General features: G+C 36.2%; 1 protein-coding gene across 1 annotated transcript in view; it reads left to right on the forward strand.

Annotated features, from left to right (window-relative positions):
- HOOK3 (hook microtubule tethering protein 3) overlaps positions 1 to 12,778 on the forward strand; it is a 77,870-nt gene that overhangs the window by 19,148 nt on the left and 45,944 nt on the right. Inside the window, exons 6-8 of the mRNA XM_084879832.1 lie at positions 1,580 to 1,647; positions 5,025 to 5,087; positions 7,446 to 7,529. Of these exons, the coding sequence (XP_084735958.1) occupies positions 1,580 to 1,647; positions 5,025 to 5,087; positions 7,446 to 7,529 (215 nt within the window). The remainder of the gene's footprint in view (positions 1 to 1,579; positions 1,648 to 5,024; positions 5,088 to 7,445; positions 7,530 to 12,778) is intronic.

A 12,778-nucleotide genomic window follows, 5' to 3' on the forward strand; every position in this document is an offset into this window, starting at 1 on the left:
TTGTGTTTAACCACACATTTGATTGGGTATAAAGTGTAGTTAGGGCAATACTTCCTTAAAAACATGTTTTTGATTAAAATATTTGGCATTCAGAAACAGAATGTTGTACTTTAATAATAAAATAGTACTATCAAAATACTTTTTTCTTTTTAACAAGTTACTTGACAAGCAAAGGATTATAGTCTGGTATTCCAAAGACATGCATCTCTTGGCAAAAGGGACAGAACAATTTAACAATTTCACAGTAAGACTCCTTCAAATAACACTTGTAGTGCTGAGACAAGTTTTTGTGATTGTTTTTATATGTGTGGCAGGATGACACTAAAATTTTCTAATTATTTTGCCCTTCTAAATGTTTCTTATCCTATATAATAAAAGGCTAATATGCAAATTGACCGAACAACCAGTCACTATGACGCACACTGACCACCAGGGGCCAGACCCTCAACACAGGAGCTGCCCCCTGGTGGTCAGTGTGCTCCCACAGCAGGAGCACCACTCAGCCAGAAGCCCTTAGCCGGGCTCATAGCTGGCAAGTGCAGCAGTGGTGGTGGGAGTTTCTCCCGCCTCTGCAGCAGCATAAGGTTGTCTGACTGCCAGCTTGGGCTCACTCCCCACGGGGAATAGACATAAGCCATCAGTCAGACATCCTCTGAGGGCTCCTGGACTGTAAGAGGGTGCAGGTTTAGCTGAAATACACCCCCCCCCCCCAAAGTGCATGAATTTTGTGCGCTGGGCCTCTAGTTAAAACAAATTTACCATTTTTATTGGAATCTAGCTGGCTTATTAATTTTTTTTTATGTTTAATGTCACTTTTGTCATCCATTGTTGGATTTGAAAATAATAAAAATTATTTCCAGGGCTTTTTAAGAAGGCAAGCCATTGTTTTCCCCCAATTTTGTCACCACTGAGCTAAGAGATCCTTCTCTTTTTCAGCAATGGTAAGGGGAAGATTGATGAAGTTGATCCTTGAGCTTGTTAGAGATGTGAATCATTATTTTAAAAGCTCAGGGTTATTAAATATTTGTTTACCTGTGATATCAGTTTCTATGTTAAATTCATCTTAATTCTTTCTCCTAAGCCGCTTTCAGATCCATTAAGATTTTTCTTTCCTATAGTAGAGAATATTAATGTTGGAATTATACACAATTCAGTGCTTCTATGTCATATAAGAATAAAGCTCAGACTTGAAAGTTGTTGTGTGTTTTTTTTAACATATAACAAAGAATAATGTGAAAGTAAGATAATTTTTAGATTTTAAGAACAGTAATATGTAGTTTTTTCCACCCTGGCTTTAGGGTTTACCATTTCATAGCTTTACATTCCTGCATTCCTGTGACCATTAGTCGTAGCCTCAACTTTATAAGGAATGGTTGGGGATGGGTTTGGGTGACATGTTAAGGAAAGATAAATACTGTGATTTGCAGCCTTTACATATGGCACATATGTGCAGTCATATGAGGAATGCCTAGGCAGAATCGAAACACTGGCAACTCCTTATAAGAATTCGTGGTTAGCCTTTGCTCCCTTGACTCTCTTTAACTTGAACAGTGACATCCCAGATTGTTCTTGTTTTCAGAGTACATCCAGGCCATTATGATGATGGAAGAATCTGTTCAACATGTTGTCATGACAGCCATTCAAGAGGTACGTTGGAGCTTTGTGCTTACAGCTTGTGAGAAAATAAAGGAGCAAACATGAGTTTAAGGAATAGAAGTAGAAATTTAAAAGATTCTCATTTAAAAAATTTTTCTCTTTACACTTAAGCTAGAAGTTACCTCATTTTTATTAAAGGAAGTCATACTCATTTAAATCTCACAGTATAACTTGCTCAAGTTCACACAAGAAGTAGAGGCATAGTTAGAACTAAGATCTAAGAATTCAGAATCCAAAGCTCATACCAGTGACCACTCTGCTGTAGTGCCTCAAGATTGTTTATTTCAGAATTATTTCTTAGTACTAAAAATTAAAAAGCAGAAAAAACTAACTGCCCAGCATTAGGGGAATGGATAAGGAAATTATGGTACAATGATATATTGGCTTATTATGTAGACATTAAATTTTTGAAAAAAACATAGTGACATACTTAGGGAAACAGCACAGTGAACAGCATAATTCCATTTCTGTTAAAAATTAAAATTAAGATAAATGAAAACAAATTTGCAAAAATGTTAATCATTGCCAAGTGATGGAATGTTCTATACTCTTTCTTACATTTTCCAATTTTTCTATAATGAGCATTATATCTATAATCAGTAATATTTTAAAAATTAAAATCTGTGACCAAAATTTTTTTTAATTTTATGACTCTGTCCCAAGGAATTATTTAAAAATTCAAACCAAGATTGGGCATAACAGTTACTGAATTTCCCCCACATTTCTGTTATTTTATATTATCGGAAATGTAGGGGGGAAAAGTCTATCCACTGGTGAGTAAGTAATTAAAATATGATACTTCCATTCCATGGAATATTATGTAGCTCATAAAAACTTGTAAAAAAGAAAAAAACAGCAACACACAAAATAGGAGGTATCTTATGACAAAAGGAAAACATTTTAAGCTATCAAGTGAACAAAGCAACATATAAAATTTGTATGTATAATGAGATTTTAAGAATAGATTACTTATTTACTAAGAACATATTCCTTTTATTCATTAGCACATACTTGTTTAGTACCTAATATGTAAGAGGAGGTGTGGTAGGCAGTATGAATATAATTATGAAAAAGTTAGACATGGTCTCTTGACTCACAAAGTGTAAGTCTCATGGGAGAAATGGCTAAACAAGCAATTCAGATACATTCAAGTCATTCAAAATGAAAAGTGCCATGATGGGGGAAAGGAGTACCTCAAAGGAGTATCTGACTCTGGTTGGGGACATTAGGGAAGGCTTTTCCAAGAAAGTGACATCTAGACCAAGCACAGAAAAATGAAATAAGGTAAGGAAAGGGCAACAATTGTGCTTAAGTCCAGGAGACAAGAGAAAGCAAGTCCTGAATGGCATGCTGGGGGTATTAAAAGAATGCCTGTAGCAAACTTTGTAAGGTACAAATAAGAGGTGAAACGAGACAAGATCATTAGGATATTGAGCAGTTTTGTTAAGAGTCAAAATTTTGGAAAACAATAGATTTTAAGGAGAAAAGATATTGAAGTCTGTATCTGAGAAAATCTGTGCACTGAAAAGAATGGATTGGAGAACAACAAGTTAGAAAAAGGTAGAGCAGTTAAGAGACTTTAGCTAAATAATTATATAGTGAATGATGGTGGGCGGTGAACCAAGATATAGCAGTTAGGGTAGAGGGAAGTTGACAGAGTTGAAAATTATCAGAGCTTGCATCAGTTGGTTTGGTGACTGATTGGATTTAGGAGGAGAACAGTAGGTAGCTGGATAAAATTATAGGATTAAAAAAGAGCTTTTGTAAGATGGTAGACTTTTTATTTAAGGCACATCCTGTTTATATGTTTAATTTTTATTATAGTAAAATATTTATAGCATAAATTTGCCATTACTGGCATTTAGTACATTTCATAATGTTATGGAAACACAACCACTATTTAGTTCCATAACTTTTTCTTCACCACAGAAGGAAGCCCTGTACCCATTAAATAGGCAGTCCTTATTTCCTCTTCCCTGCAGCCCCTGCAACCAGTAATCGGTTTTCTGTCACTGAATTTCCCTATTCTGGATATTTCATTTAAATGGAGTCATTGGATGTGCGCCCTTTTGTGCTCAGCTTGTTTCATTTAACATAATATTTTCAAGGTTGTGTGGTAGCATGTATCAATATTTTATAGCTAAATAATATTCCATTGTCTGGGTATACCACATTTTGTTTATCCATTCATTCATTTGATGGACATTTAGGTTTTCCCACCTTTTGGATATTATGATGTTGTCCACATTTACTTGTGTGTTTTTTAAAATGCGTTTTTATTTCCTTTAGATAGAGAAAGGCAGAGGGAGAGAGAAACATCAATCACCTGCCTCCTGCACATGCCTACTAGGGATCGGGCCCACAACCCGGGCATGTGCCCTGACCTGGAACCCAACCAGTGACCTCGTGGTACATGGGATGATGTTCAGTTCACTAAGGCACACCTGCTGGGCTGCCCACATTTATTCTTTAAAAATATTTAGAGCTGCCTTTTTTATTTTTTAATAGTATGTCACTTTTCGCCAAAACCGGTTTGGCTCAGCGGATAGAGCGTCGGCCTGCGGACTGAAGGGTCCCAGGTTCGATTCCGGTCAAGGGCATGTACCTTGGTTGCGGGCACATCCCCGGTAGGGGTGTGCAAGAGGCGGCTGATGGATGATTCTCTCTCATTGATGTTCCTAATTCTTTATCTCCCTTCCTCTCTCTGTAAAAAATCAATAAAATATATATATTTTTTAAAAATAGTATGTCACTTTTCTGTATTTCTTCACATTTATTATATGCCTTTTTTTTATTATTATTAATTTCGGGGAGGAAGGGAAAGAGAGAGAGAGAGAAGTATCAATGATGAGAGAGAATCATTGATCGGCTACCTCCTGCACGCCCTCCTACCGGAGATCGAGCCCAGAACCTGGGTAATATGTGCCCTTGACCAGAATCAAACCTGGAACCTATCAGTCCACAGGCTGACGCTCTATCCACTGAGCCAAATCAGCCAGGGCTAGTGATGCTATTTTTTTTTTTTAACTGAAAAGCCCATGTTTTTTAAATATTTAGCCACATTTTTAACTTAAAAACTTGTCTTTTTAGTGATAAGAATAAAACTTGGTTCTCGTGACTGGGCCCACAAAGAAAATTAGTATCAGAATTTAGACCTATAATTTTAAATGAAGGCATTATCTTGGAATGAAAACAAAGTTCCAGGCTGAAAAGTTGTAATGTATAAAAAAATACTCCTTTTACATTTGCGTTTTCATTTTAATTTTTATAATTCTATAGTTGCTGGGTGTTCATGTTTGTTGTGTAAGTATATTATATAGAATGTCTTTTTTGCCTCATAGTTATAATCATTTAAATCTTAATTTCAGCTGATGAGTAAAGAATCTCCCGTCTCTGCTGGAAATGATGCCTATGTTGACCTTGATCGCCAGGTATCTAATTCACATTGTTTTTACGCATGCAAAGATCTAAACGGATGATTCAGTTGAAATTGCTTTTGTAATATATATCGGAATAATTCTTTATATTTTACCAAAAATTTAAGAACTTAAGCCACTTATGGATACTACACATTTGTAATTAAATTTGTAACTTGTAAATAAAGTATTATTGCATAACCCACTTTAAAATAAATTAACTTCTTTCATTTTTTGTAATTTGTGTTTTCTAGTTCTGATTTTTCTTTTTCTGTTAGTGATATGTTTCTGTATACTACATTTAACACAATAGATATTTCTCTGGGAAACTGTATGCATTTTCCATTGGTATACATAATCTTATGATTTATCCTATATAATAAAAGCATAATATGCTAAGTGTCCAACCAATTGATCAACTGTTCAGTTGACCAGTCGCTATGACATGCACTGACCACCAGGGGGGCAGACTCTCTGACCTGTATGTAGGTTAGTTTGCTTCTGGGGTCTGGTCAACCTGGACTGGGTGAGATGATCCTGATTTCCGATTGCCAGCTAGGCTGAGGGACCCCACCAATGCACGAATTCATGCACCGGGCTTCTAATTTATGATAAAAAGATAGTTTACATTTTATTTCATATTATTTTTCAATTGAAGATCTCTCCTCTAACCTTCATACTTAAATGTACTAAGAAACAGTGCACTGAGAAACTTAGTCCTATATTTTTAAAGGAACTCTGCAGTGTGTTTTTATGGTTTTAATGGGAGAGTTAATTTGTAATTTTAGTTATTGCATTTCAATAAAATGCAGTTAGTTACATTGTCACTTTCTGTGTTCCAGCTATTCTAGGACATCTGCCCCAAAGCTTGAAGAGAAACCTTTGTGGTCTTTGACTTCTTTCATTTCTTCTCCATAGTTTATAAAAGTTTAGCAGGAAAATCTTAGGGCATACTATAATTTTTTTTATTATTATTGACTTTTTACAAAGAGGAAGGGAGAGAGATAGAGAGTTAGAAACATCGATGAGAGAGAAACATCAATCAGCTGCCTTCTGCACACCCCCTACTGGGGATGTGCCTGCCCACAACCAAGGTACATGCATTTGACCAGAATCCAACCTTTCAATCCGCAGCTCTATCCACTGAGCCAAACAGGGTAGGGCGGGGGATACTATAATTTTAACTCAAGTTGTAATTGGTCCTTCCTTTACTTTCTGGTGTGTTGGGTTCTAAACTTGTTACTCTGAATGAATTTTTTTGTATTTACACAGAGGTTTGGTCACCTGAAATGAGAGGCTAATATAATTTTACTTTGATCAATTTTTTCTTTTTAATAATTAAGCGATTAATTCTAATTGGTTAATTGTTCATACTTTGCTAACTTAGAATTTATATAAATAATGGGGCACAACTCAGGAATATTTGGTTTGTGTTGAGGATCAGAATAATAAAAGTCTTTTATTTTAAAAATGATATACAAATTAGCCGGGACCAGTTTGGCTCAGTGGATAGAGCGTCGGCCTATGGACTGAAAGGTCCTGGGTTCGATTCCGGGCAAGGGCATGTACCTTGGTTGCGGGCACATCCCCAGTGGGGGGTGTGCAAGAGGCAGCTGATCGATGATTCTCTCTCATCGGTGTTTCTAACTCTCTATCCCTCTCTCTTCCTCTCTGTGAAAAATCAATAAAATATATTAAAAAAATAAAAAAATAAAAATGATATACAAATTAACCTAAAGTTTTAAAATGACTAAAAAACTTGTATTGAAATACACTAGCTATATATTTTAACAATTGAAACCCTTGACCTCTAGCACATACATATTTTACTAGGGTAAAAAGTCTGTTATTTAAGTCAACATTACTAAGAATCAAGTAGCCCAGATAGAAAATGTGTAGGAAAACTTGATATGCAGAAAGAACCAAATTCAAAATACAGAAAAGACAGATTTTAGGACTAAAAGATATTCAAAGTTAGAAGTGCCTTCTTTGACCCTAGCCGGTTTGTCTCAGTGGATAGAGCATCTGCCTGCAGACTGAAGGTTCCCAGGTTTGATTCCGGCCAAGGGCACATGCCTGGGTTGTGGGCTCGGTCTCCATTAAGCGGCTTGCAAGAGGCAGCCAATTAGTGATTCTCTCTCACCATTGATGTTTCTATCTCTCTCTCCTCCCTTCCTCTCTAAAATCAATAAAAATATATATTTTTTAAAAAGAAGTGCCTTATTTTGATTCTTACACGGAGGTTCTTGATTTCTCCCTGTCCCTCATAAAGAAAAGGAAGATAAATTTTAATTCCTTACTAATACAAATATAATTATTAATTGTTGCCACTTCATATTGAAATGCTTATTGTATCTCTTTGTTTCCAACCAGTTGAAGAAAACTACAGAGGAACTAAATGAAGCTTTGTCAGCCAAGGAAGAAATTGCTCAAAGATGCCATGAGTTGGATATGCAGGTAAGAGTTCTGTGCTATGTACCACCTGCTTGAAATGTATCACTGAAAATACCACAAAATGTACTGTGTCCTGCCATAAGTACAATTTGTCTACAATGCAACCCTAATTAAAGAAAAATAAAGGAAAACATATTTCTGGTTAAAGATAGACTAAGCAAATACATTAATTTCCTTTCCTGAATATTTAACCATCGGCTTGGTTATAAGTAGCATGACACACTACCAGTTTTCACCAATCTCTGAAAGCCAGAAGGCAGTTGGGAATGTCCTGAATAGCTAAAAGGAATAAAGAATATAGTGGCCAGGAAGGGAAGGGCAGTCTACTGAAGCAGAACCCCAGGGACAGCACAGGTACAAGGGAAGGCTGAGTGAGGCTGCAACTAGAGGTTTTATGTAGAAGAGTTAAGTCCCATCAACCCATTGCATATAGAATGACCTATAGCCAGCTTCCCAGTCAGAGCCATCTTCTCCGAAGTATAGGGAGGTTAGATTGAGTATTAGTATTGCAGAGTGAGGTCCTTTACATTTTTTTTCTTCTGGGTTCTCTAATTTACATAAAGGTCATTTTCTTATAGCTAAAGCCCTAAAGTGAAGCCTGTGGTACCAAATAGCTTCCAGTGACCCTTGCTGTTGACTAATTCTAAATGTGAGGGAAACCTGCTTAACAAAAGATAAAAAAGGATCAAGATAAACCAGAAACTGGCCATAGAGGAAGTGGTGAAGGTTGAAGAGATTTTTTTCCCTTTTAATCTAATACTGCCAGTAAAATTAGTGATACTGTCTGTAAAATTAGGACAAGATGCTATTTTAAAAAAGGAAAACGTAGAGATCAAGAAACACTTTAAGTAAACTTAAAATAGAATTGACAAAATAAAAATTCAGTAGAATAATTAAAAGATAAAGAAATCTCACAAATAAAGAAAATAAGAAAGTTATTTTTCTGGGATTACCTCAAAATGAGGGAGCTGGGGAGAGTGTGTCAAGGTATAGATTAAACATAATGGACTGTGTTTTGATATTTGTTAAAACTGGATAATGGTTACAAAGGGGTGATAACATTTGCACTAGAAGCATTTTACTTGGAAAAGCATAAGGATTGATGATTGCTTTGATGCATATAGAAAGTAGTGTAATCAAAGCACACAGGTTATATAGTAAATAATATTTAGTAATGTAAATGTTATTAATCAGAGTTTAGAACTTATACATAAAAGTAGAGTTAATTTTACAAGCAGAATATAAATATTATCTTTGAATAATAAAAAAAAAGTTATACATTGGGATTAGCAAACTACAACTTGCCATCTGTTTTTATAAATAAAGTTTTATTGTAGCATAGCTATACATTCATTGATGTATTATTGTGGCTGTTTTTATGCTACAATGACAGAGTTGAGTACTTGTCACAGAGACTTTTGCTCTCAAAGCCTAAAATAGTCACTATTTGATTTTTTACAAAAATGTTTACTAATCCCTGGTGTTACTGTAACTTGCAATTTTTTACTTGACTCTACCTCCCTGCATGCACTGATCCAGAGAAATGCATGAGCAGGAGTTTGCAGTATAGAAAGAAAAATAATTTAATACTGAATTGGCCAATATGGAGACTTATGCTCAAAAAATCCGATACCCCAATGGTGTGTGGATTATAGATTATATGTATAAGACAAAATCACAAGACACCATAGCTTAGAGATTTTAGGGTCATGCTGGGAACTGATTGGTCAGAGGCGAGGTAAAGGTAATATACATTATTTCTTCAGATTTTGAGGACAGGGCTGAAGTCTTTTTCCAGATCCCTGTTTGTTCTCATGGGAAAGTGGCCAGGTGGTAATTCCACATTAATGCTCAGGAGCTGAAACCTAACTTAGGTAAAGATACTTTCTTCATCCTGCCAGAGGACCAGACTATGACTATTATCCAGGTCCTGCTCCTGTCTGCTGCTGCCTCAGGGTTTGCTGTTATTGGGGAAAGGCTAGGTCTCTGAGGGGTAGATATGGAAAGAGGGATATGATTTTGAGAGCTAGGATTTAAAACTAAATGTAATCAAAGTCATAGGAACCCTTGGTTTCACTGGTGAATGGCAAGGTGCAGAGAAGTTATGAGAGAGAAAAAATAAGGATAGCCCCTAATAGGGGAATAAAGATACATATGTATTACCTTAGTCAATAAAGGAATTAAAAAAAAAAAAAAAAAAGGGTAGCCCTATAACATGAACATGACCTTTAATGTAAACTTTCTGGCTTTTCAACATTTATAATTGTTTTGTAGAGATTTATTAGAAAGTAAAGGTACAGCTGAAACCGGTTTGGCTCAGTAGATAGAGCGTCGGCTTGCAGACTGAAGGGTCCCAGGTTCGATTCCAGTCAAGGGCACATACTTTGGTTGCGGGCACATCCCCAGTAGGGGGTGTGCAGGAGGCAGCTGATCAATTATTCTCTCTCATCGATGCTTCAAACTCTCTATCTCTCTCCCTTCTGCTCTGTAAAAAATAAATAAAATGTATTAAAAAAAAGAAAAAAAAGAAAGTAAAGGTTAGATGATAGAGATTGAGAATGGAAATAGTGCAAGAGTGTTGAGGGAAGAGGCGGGCCACTAATGTTCTTGTCTTTCCAAGAAGAGAGTCAAGAACCACTTCTGTGGGACAACAGTCATTCCATGGCTGGCTCCTTCTTGTCATTCAATCTCAGCTCAAACCTCCTGGTTTATTTGTCATAAAATATTTACTGGGCACTTAAATGTGTCAAGTACTAAATTAGGCCTCCTTGAGAAGTCCTCTGTGGTCAGCCAATGTAATCATCCAGACTCTCATATTATTCTTTCTTTAACCCTCTGCATAGCACTTGCCACTCTCATTTTTGCATGTATTTATTAGTTTACTTAATATGTTTTTGTTTATATATTTAATGTGATTTGTTTTGAATATAAAACTATTCAGTGGAATAAGAACTTTCTCTGTTTTAATCATCACGGTATGCCTTGCACCAATAAAATTGCAACAGTGCTTAGTATGTAGTAGGCACACAATGAATATCTGAGTGAGTGAATGAATGGTGAATAATTGAGTGAAATGAGTCAGTGAGTAGTTGTTTAAAATTGCAGAAGTGACCAGTGAAGTAGAATAGTGATATAACAATATTTGTAGAAAGGAGAGATGTCAGAAGTTGCTGTGATTTAATTTTTCAGAGGAAGAGTCACGAGATAATGTCTAAAGTTGATAAATCAAGAAATAGTGTTTTAAAACATATTATTAAGAGATGTAAAGTAAGTACTGAAAGCAATAGAATTTAAAATAGTTAAAACTAGTTGTCTCTTGCCCAGCTGACATGGCTCGGTGGTATTGTAGAATGTTGACCCATGAACCATGAGGTCACCAGGTTGGATTCTGGTCAAAGCACATGCCTACTAGCAGGCTTGATCCTCAGTGAAGGGCGTGCCAATCGATGATTCTCTCTCATCATTGATGTTTCTCTCTCTCCCTCTCCCTTTCTCTCTCTGAAATCAATAAAAATTCTTTTAAAAATTTCTTTAAAAACTAGTTGTCCCTTAGAAGTGGAAAATGTCAATAGGAAACTAGCTTTTCATTATAAGCCCCTTTGCCTTGTTTGATATTTTGCTTAAATCAAGTTTCTGTATTATTTTTAATTAGTTTCCTTTTTCTGTGTTTGTGAAAAGGATTTCTGCCAAATATATTGAGTTAAAATATTTTAGCAACCTTTGCTAGTGTGATAAGTCTAGCATTAAAGTTTTAGCCTTTATAAACTTGACCACATACCAGGTTATAAAGCAGTTTAAAAAAAAATATATTTTATTGATTTCAGATAGGAAGGGAGAGGGAGAGAAAGATAGAAACATGAATGATGCGAGAGGATCATTGATTGGCTGCCTCTTACATGCTCCCTACTGAAAATCAAGTCCACAACCCAGGCATATGCTCTTCCTGGGAATCGAACTGTGACCACCTGGTTCATAGGAGGTCAATGCTCCTGAGCCACACCAGTCGGACTATAAAGCAGTTCTTAACAAAATTTTTAAAAATCTGTTTCTTTAGATCATGCCCTATGATACAGATGCAATTAAAGTCAGAAATTAGTAGCAAATAAATTAATTTTTAAAATTTAAAATTTTAAGCCGTAAACATTTATTTAAGAAAGAATGAAAGAGCAGAAATGGGTGAAATAGACCAGTGGCATAGAATAGAGCCATAACTCTGTTCTGAGAAAAGACATAACCCTGGTGTGGCTCATTTGGTTGGAGCATCATCCCGAACCCCAAAAGGCAGTGGTTCAATTCCTGGTCACTGTACCTATCCAGGTTGTGGGTTTAGTCTCTAGCTGGGGCACATGTGGGAAGCACCAATCAATGTTTCTCACTCACATGGATCTCGATATCTCTCTCTCTCTCTCTCTCTCTCTCTCTCTCTCTCTCTCTCTCTCCCTTTCTCTCTTTCCCCCTTCCTCTCTCAAAAATCTATAAATAAATAATTTAGCCGAGACCGGTTTGGCTCAATGGATAGAGCGTCGGCTTGGGGACTGAAGGGTCCCGGGTTCGATTCCAGTCAAGGGCATGTACCTTGGTTGCGGGCATATCCCCAGTAGGGAGTGTGCAAGAGGCAGCTGATCGATGACTTTCTCATCGATGTTTCTAACTCTCTATCTCTCTCCCTTCCTCTCTGTACAAAATCAATAAAATATATTTTTTAAAAAAAGTGACGCAAATTTGAAGTTTAAAAAAAAACCAAATAATTTTAAAAAAAAGACTCATTTATGGAAAGCTGATAAATTATAGAACTGACATTTTAGATTCATTCATTTATTCACTAGACTTACTGAGCACCTACTGTGTACCATCTACTGCTCAAGTTACTGTACATACAGTGAAGGTGAGGGGATATAGAAAAATAGATAAAATGTTCCGACACCTAAGGTGTTTATATTCTAGTAAGGAAGACAGACAATAAGTAAATAATGTAGTTTTAAGTGATGGTAAGTATTCTGGAGAAAAATAAAGCAGAAAAGGTAGAATAGGGTATCCAGGATAGGAAGAGTTAGTAGTTTTAAATTGAGTAGTCAATACAAGTGCACCACAGTAGGTGACATGGTAGTAAAATCCTAAAGAGGTATTAGAGCAAGCCTCCCAGATTTTCAGGAAGAGCATTACAGGCTGAGCACAGGCCTGAGGTGGGAGCGTGGTGGTACATCCAGGAACAGCAGGATAGTGAGGGTGGCAGGAGTGGAATGGAGTTAGAA

The sequence above is a fragment of the Pipistrellus hanaki genome (genome assembly GCF_964339955.1).
Source record: "Pipistrellus hanaki genome assembly, chromosome: 3".
Taxonomy (NCBI): domain Eukaryota; kingdom Metazoa; phylum Chordata; class Mammalia; order Chiroptera; family Vespertilionidae; genus Pipistrellus; species Pipistrellus hanaki.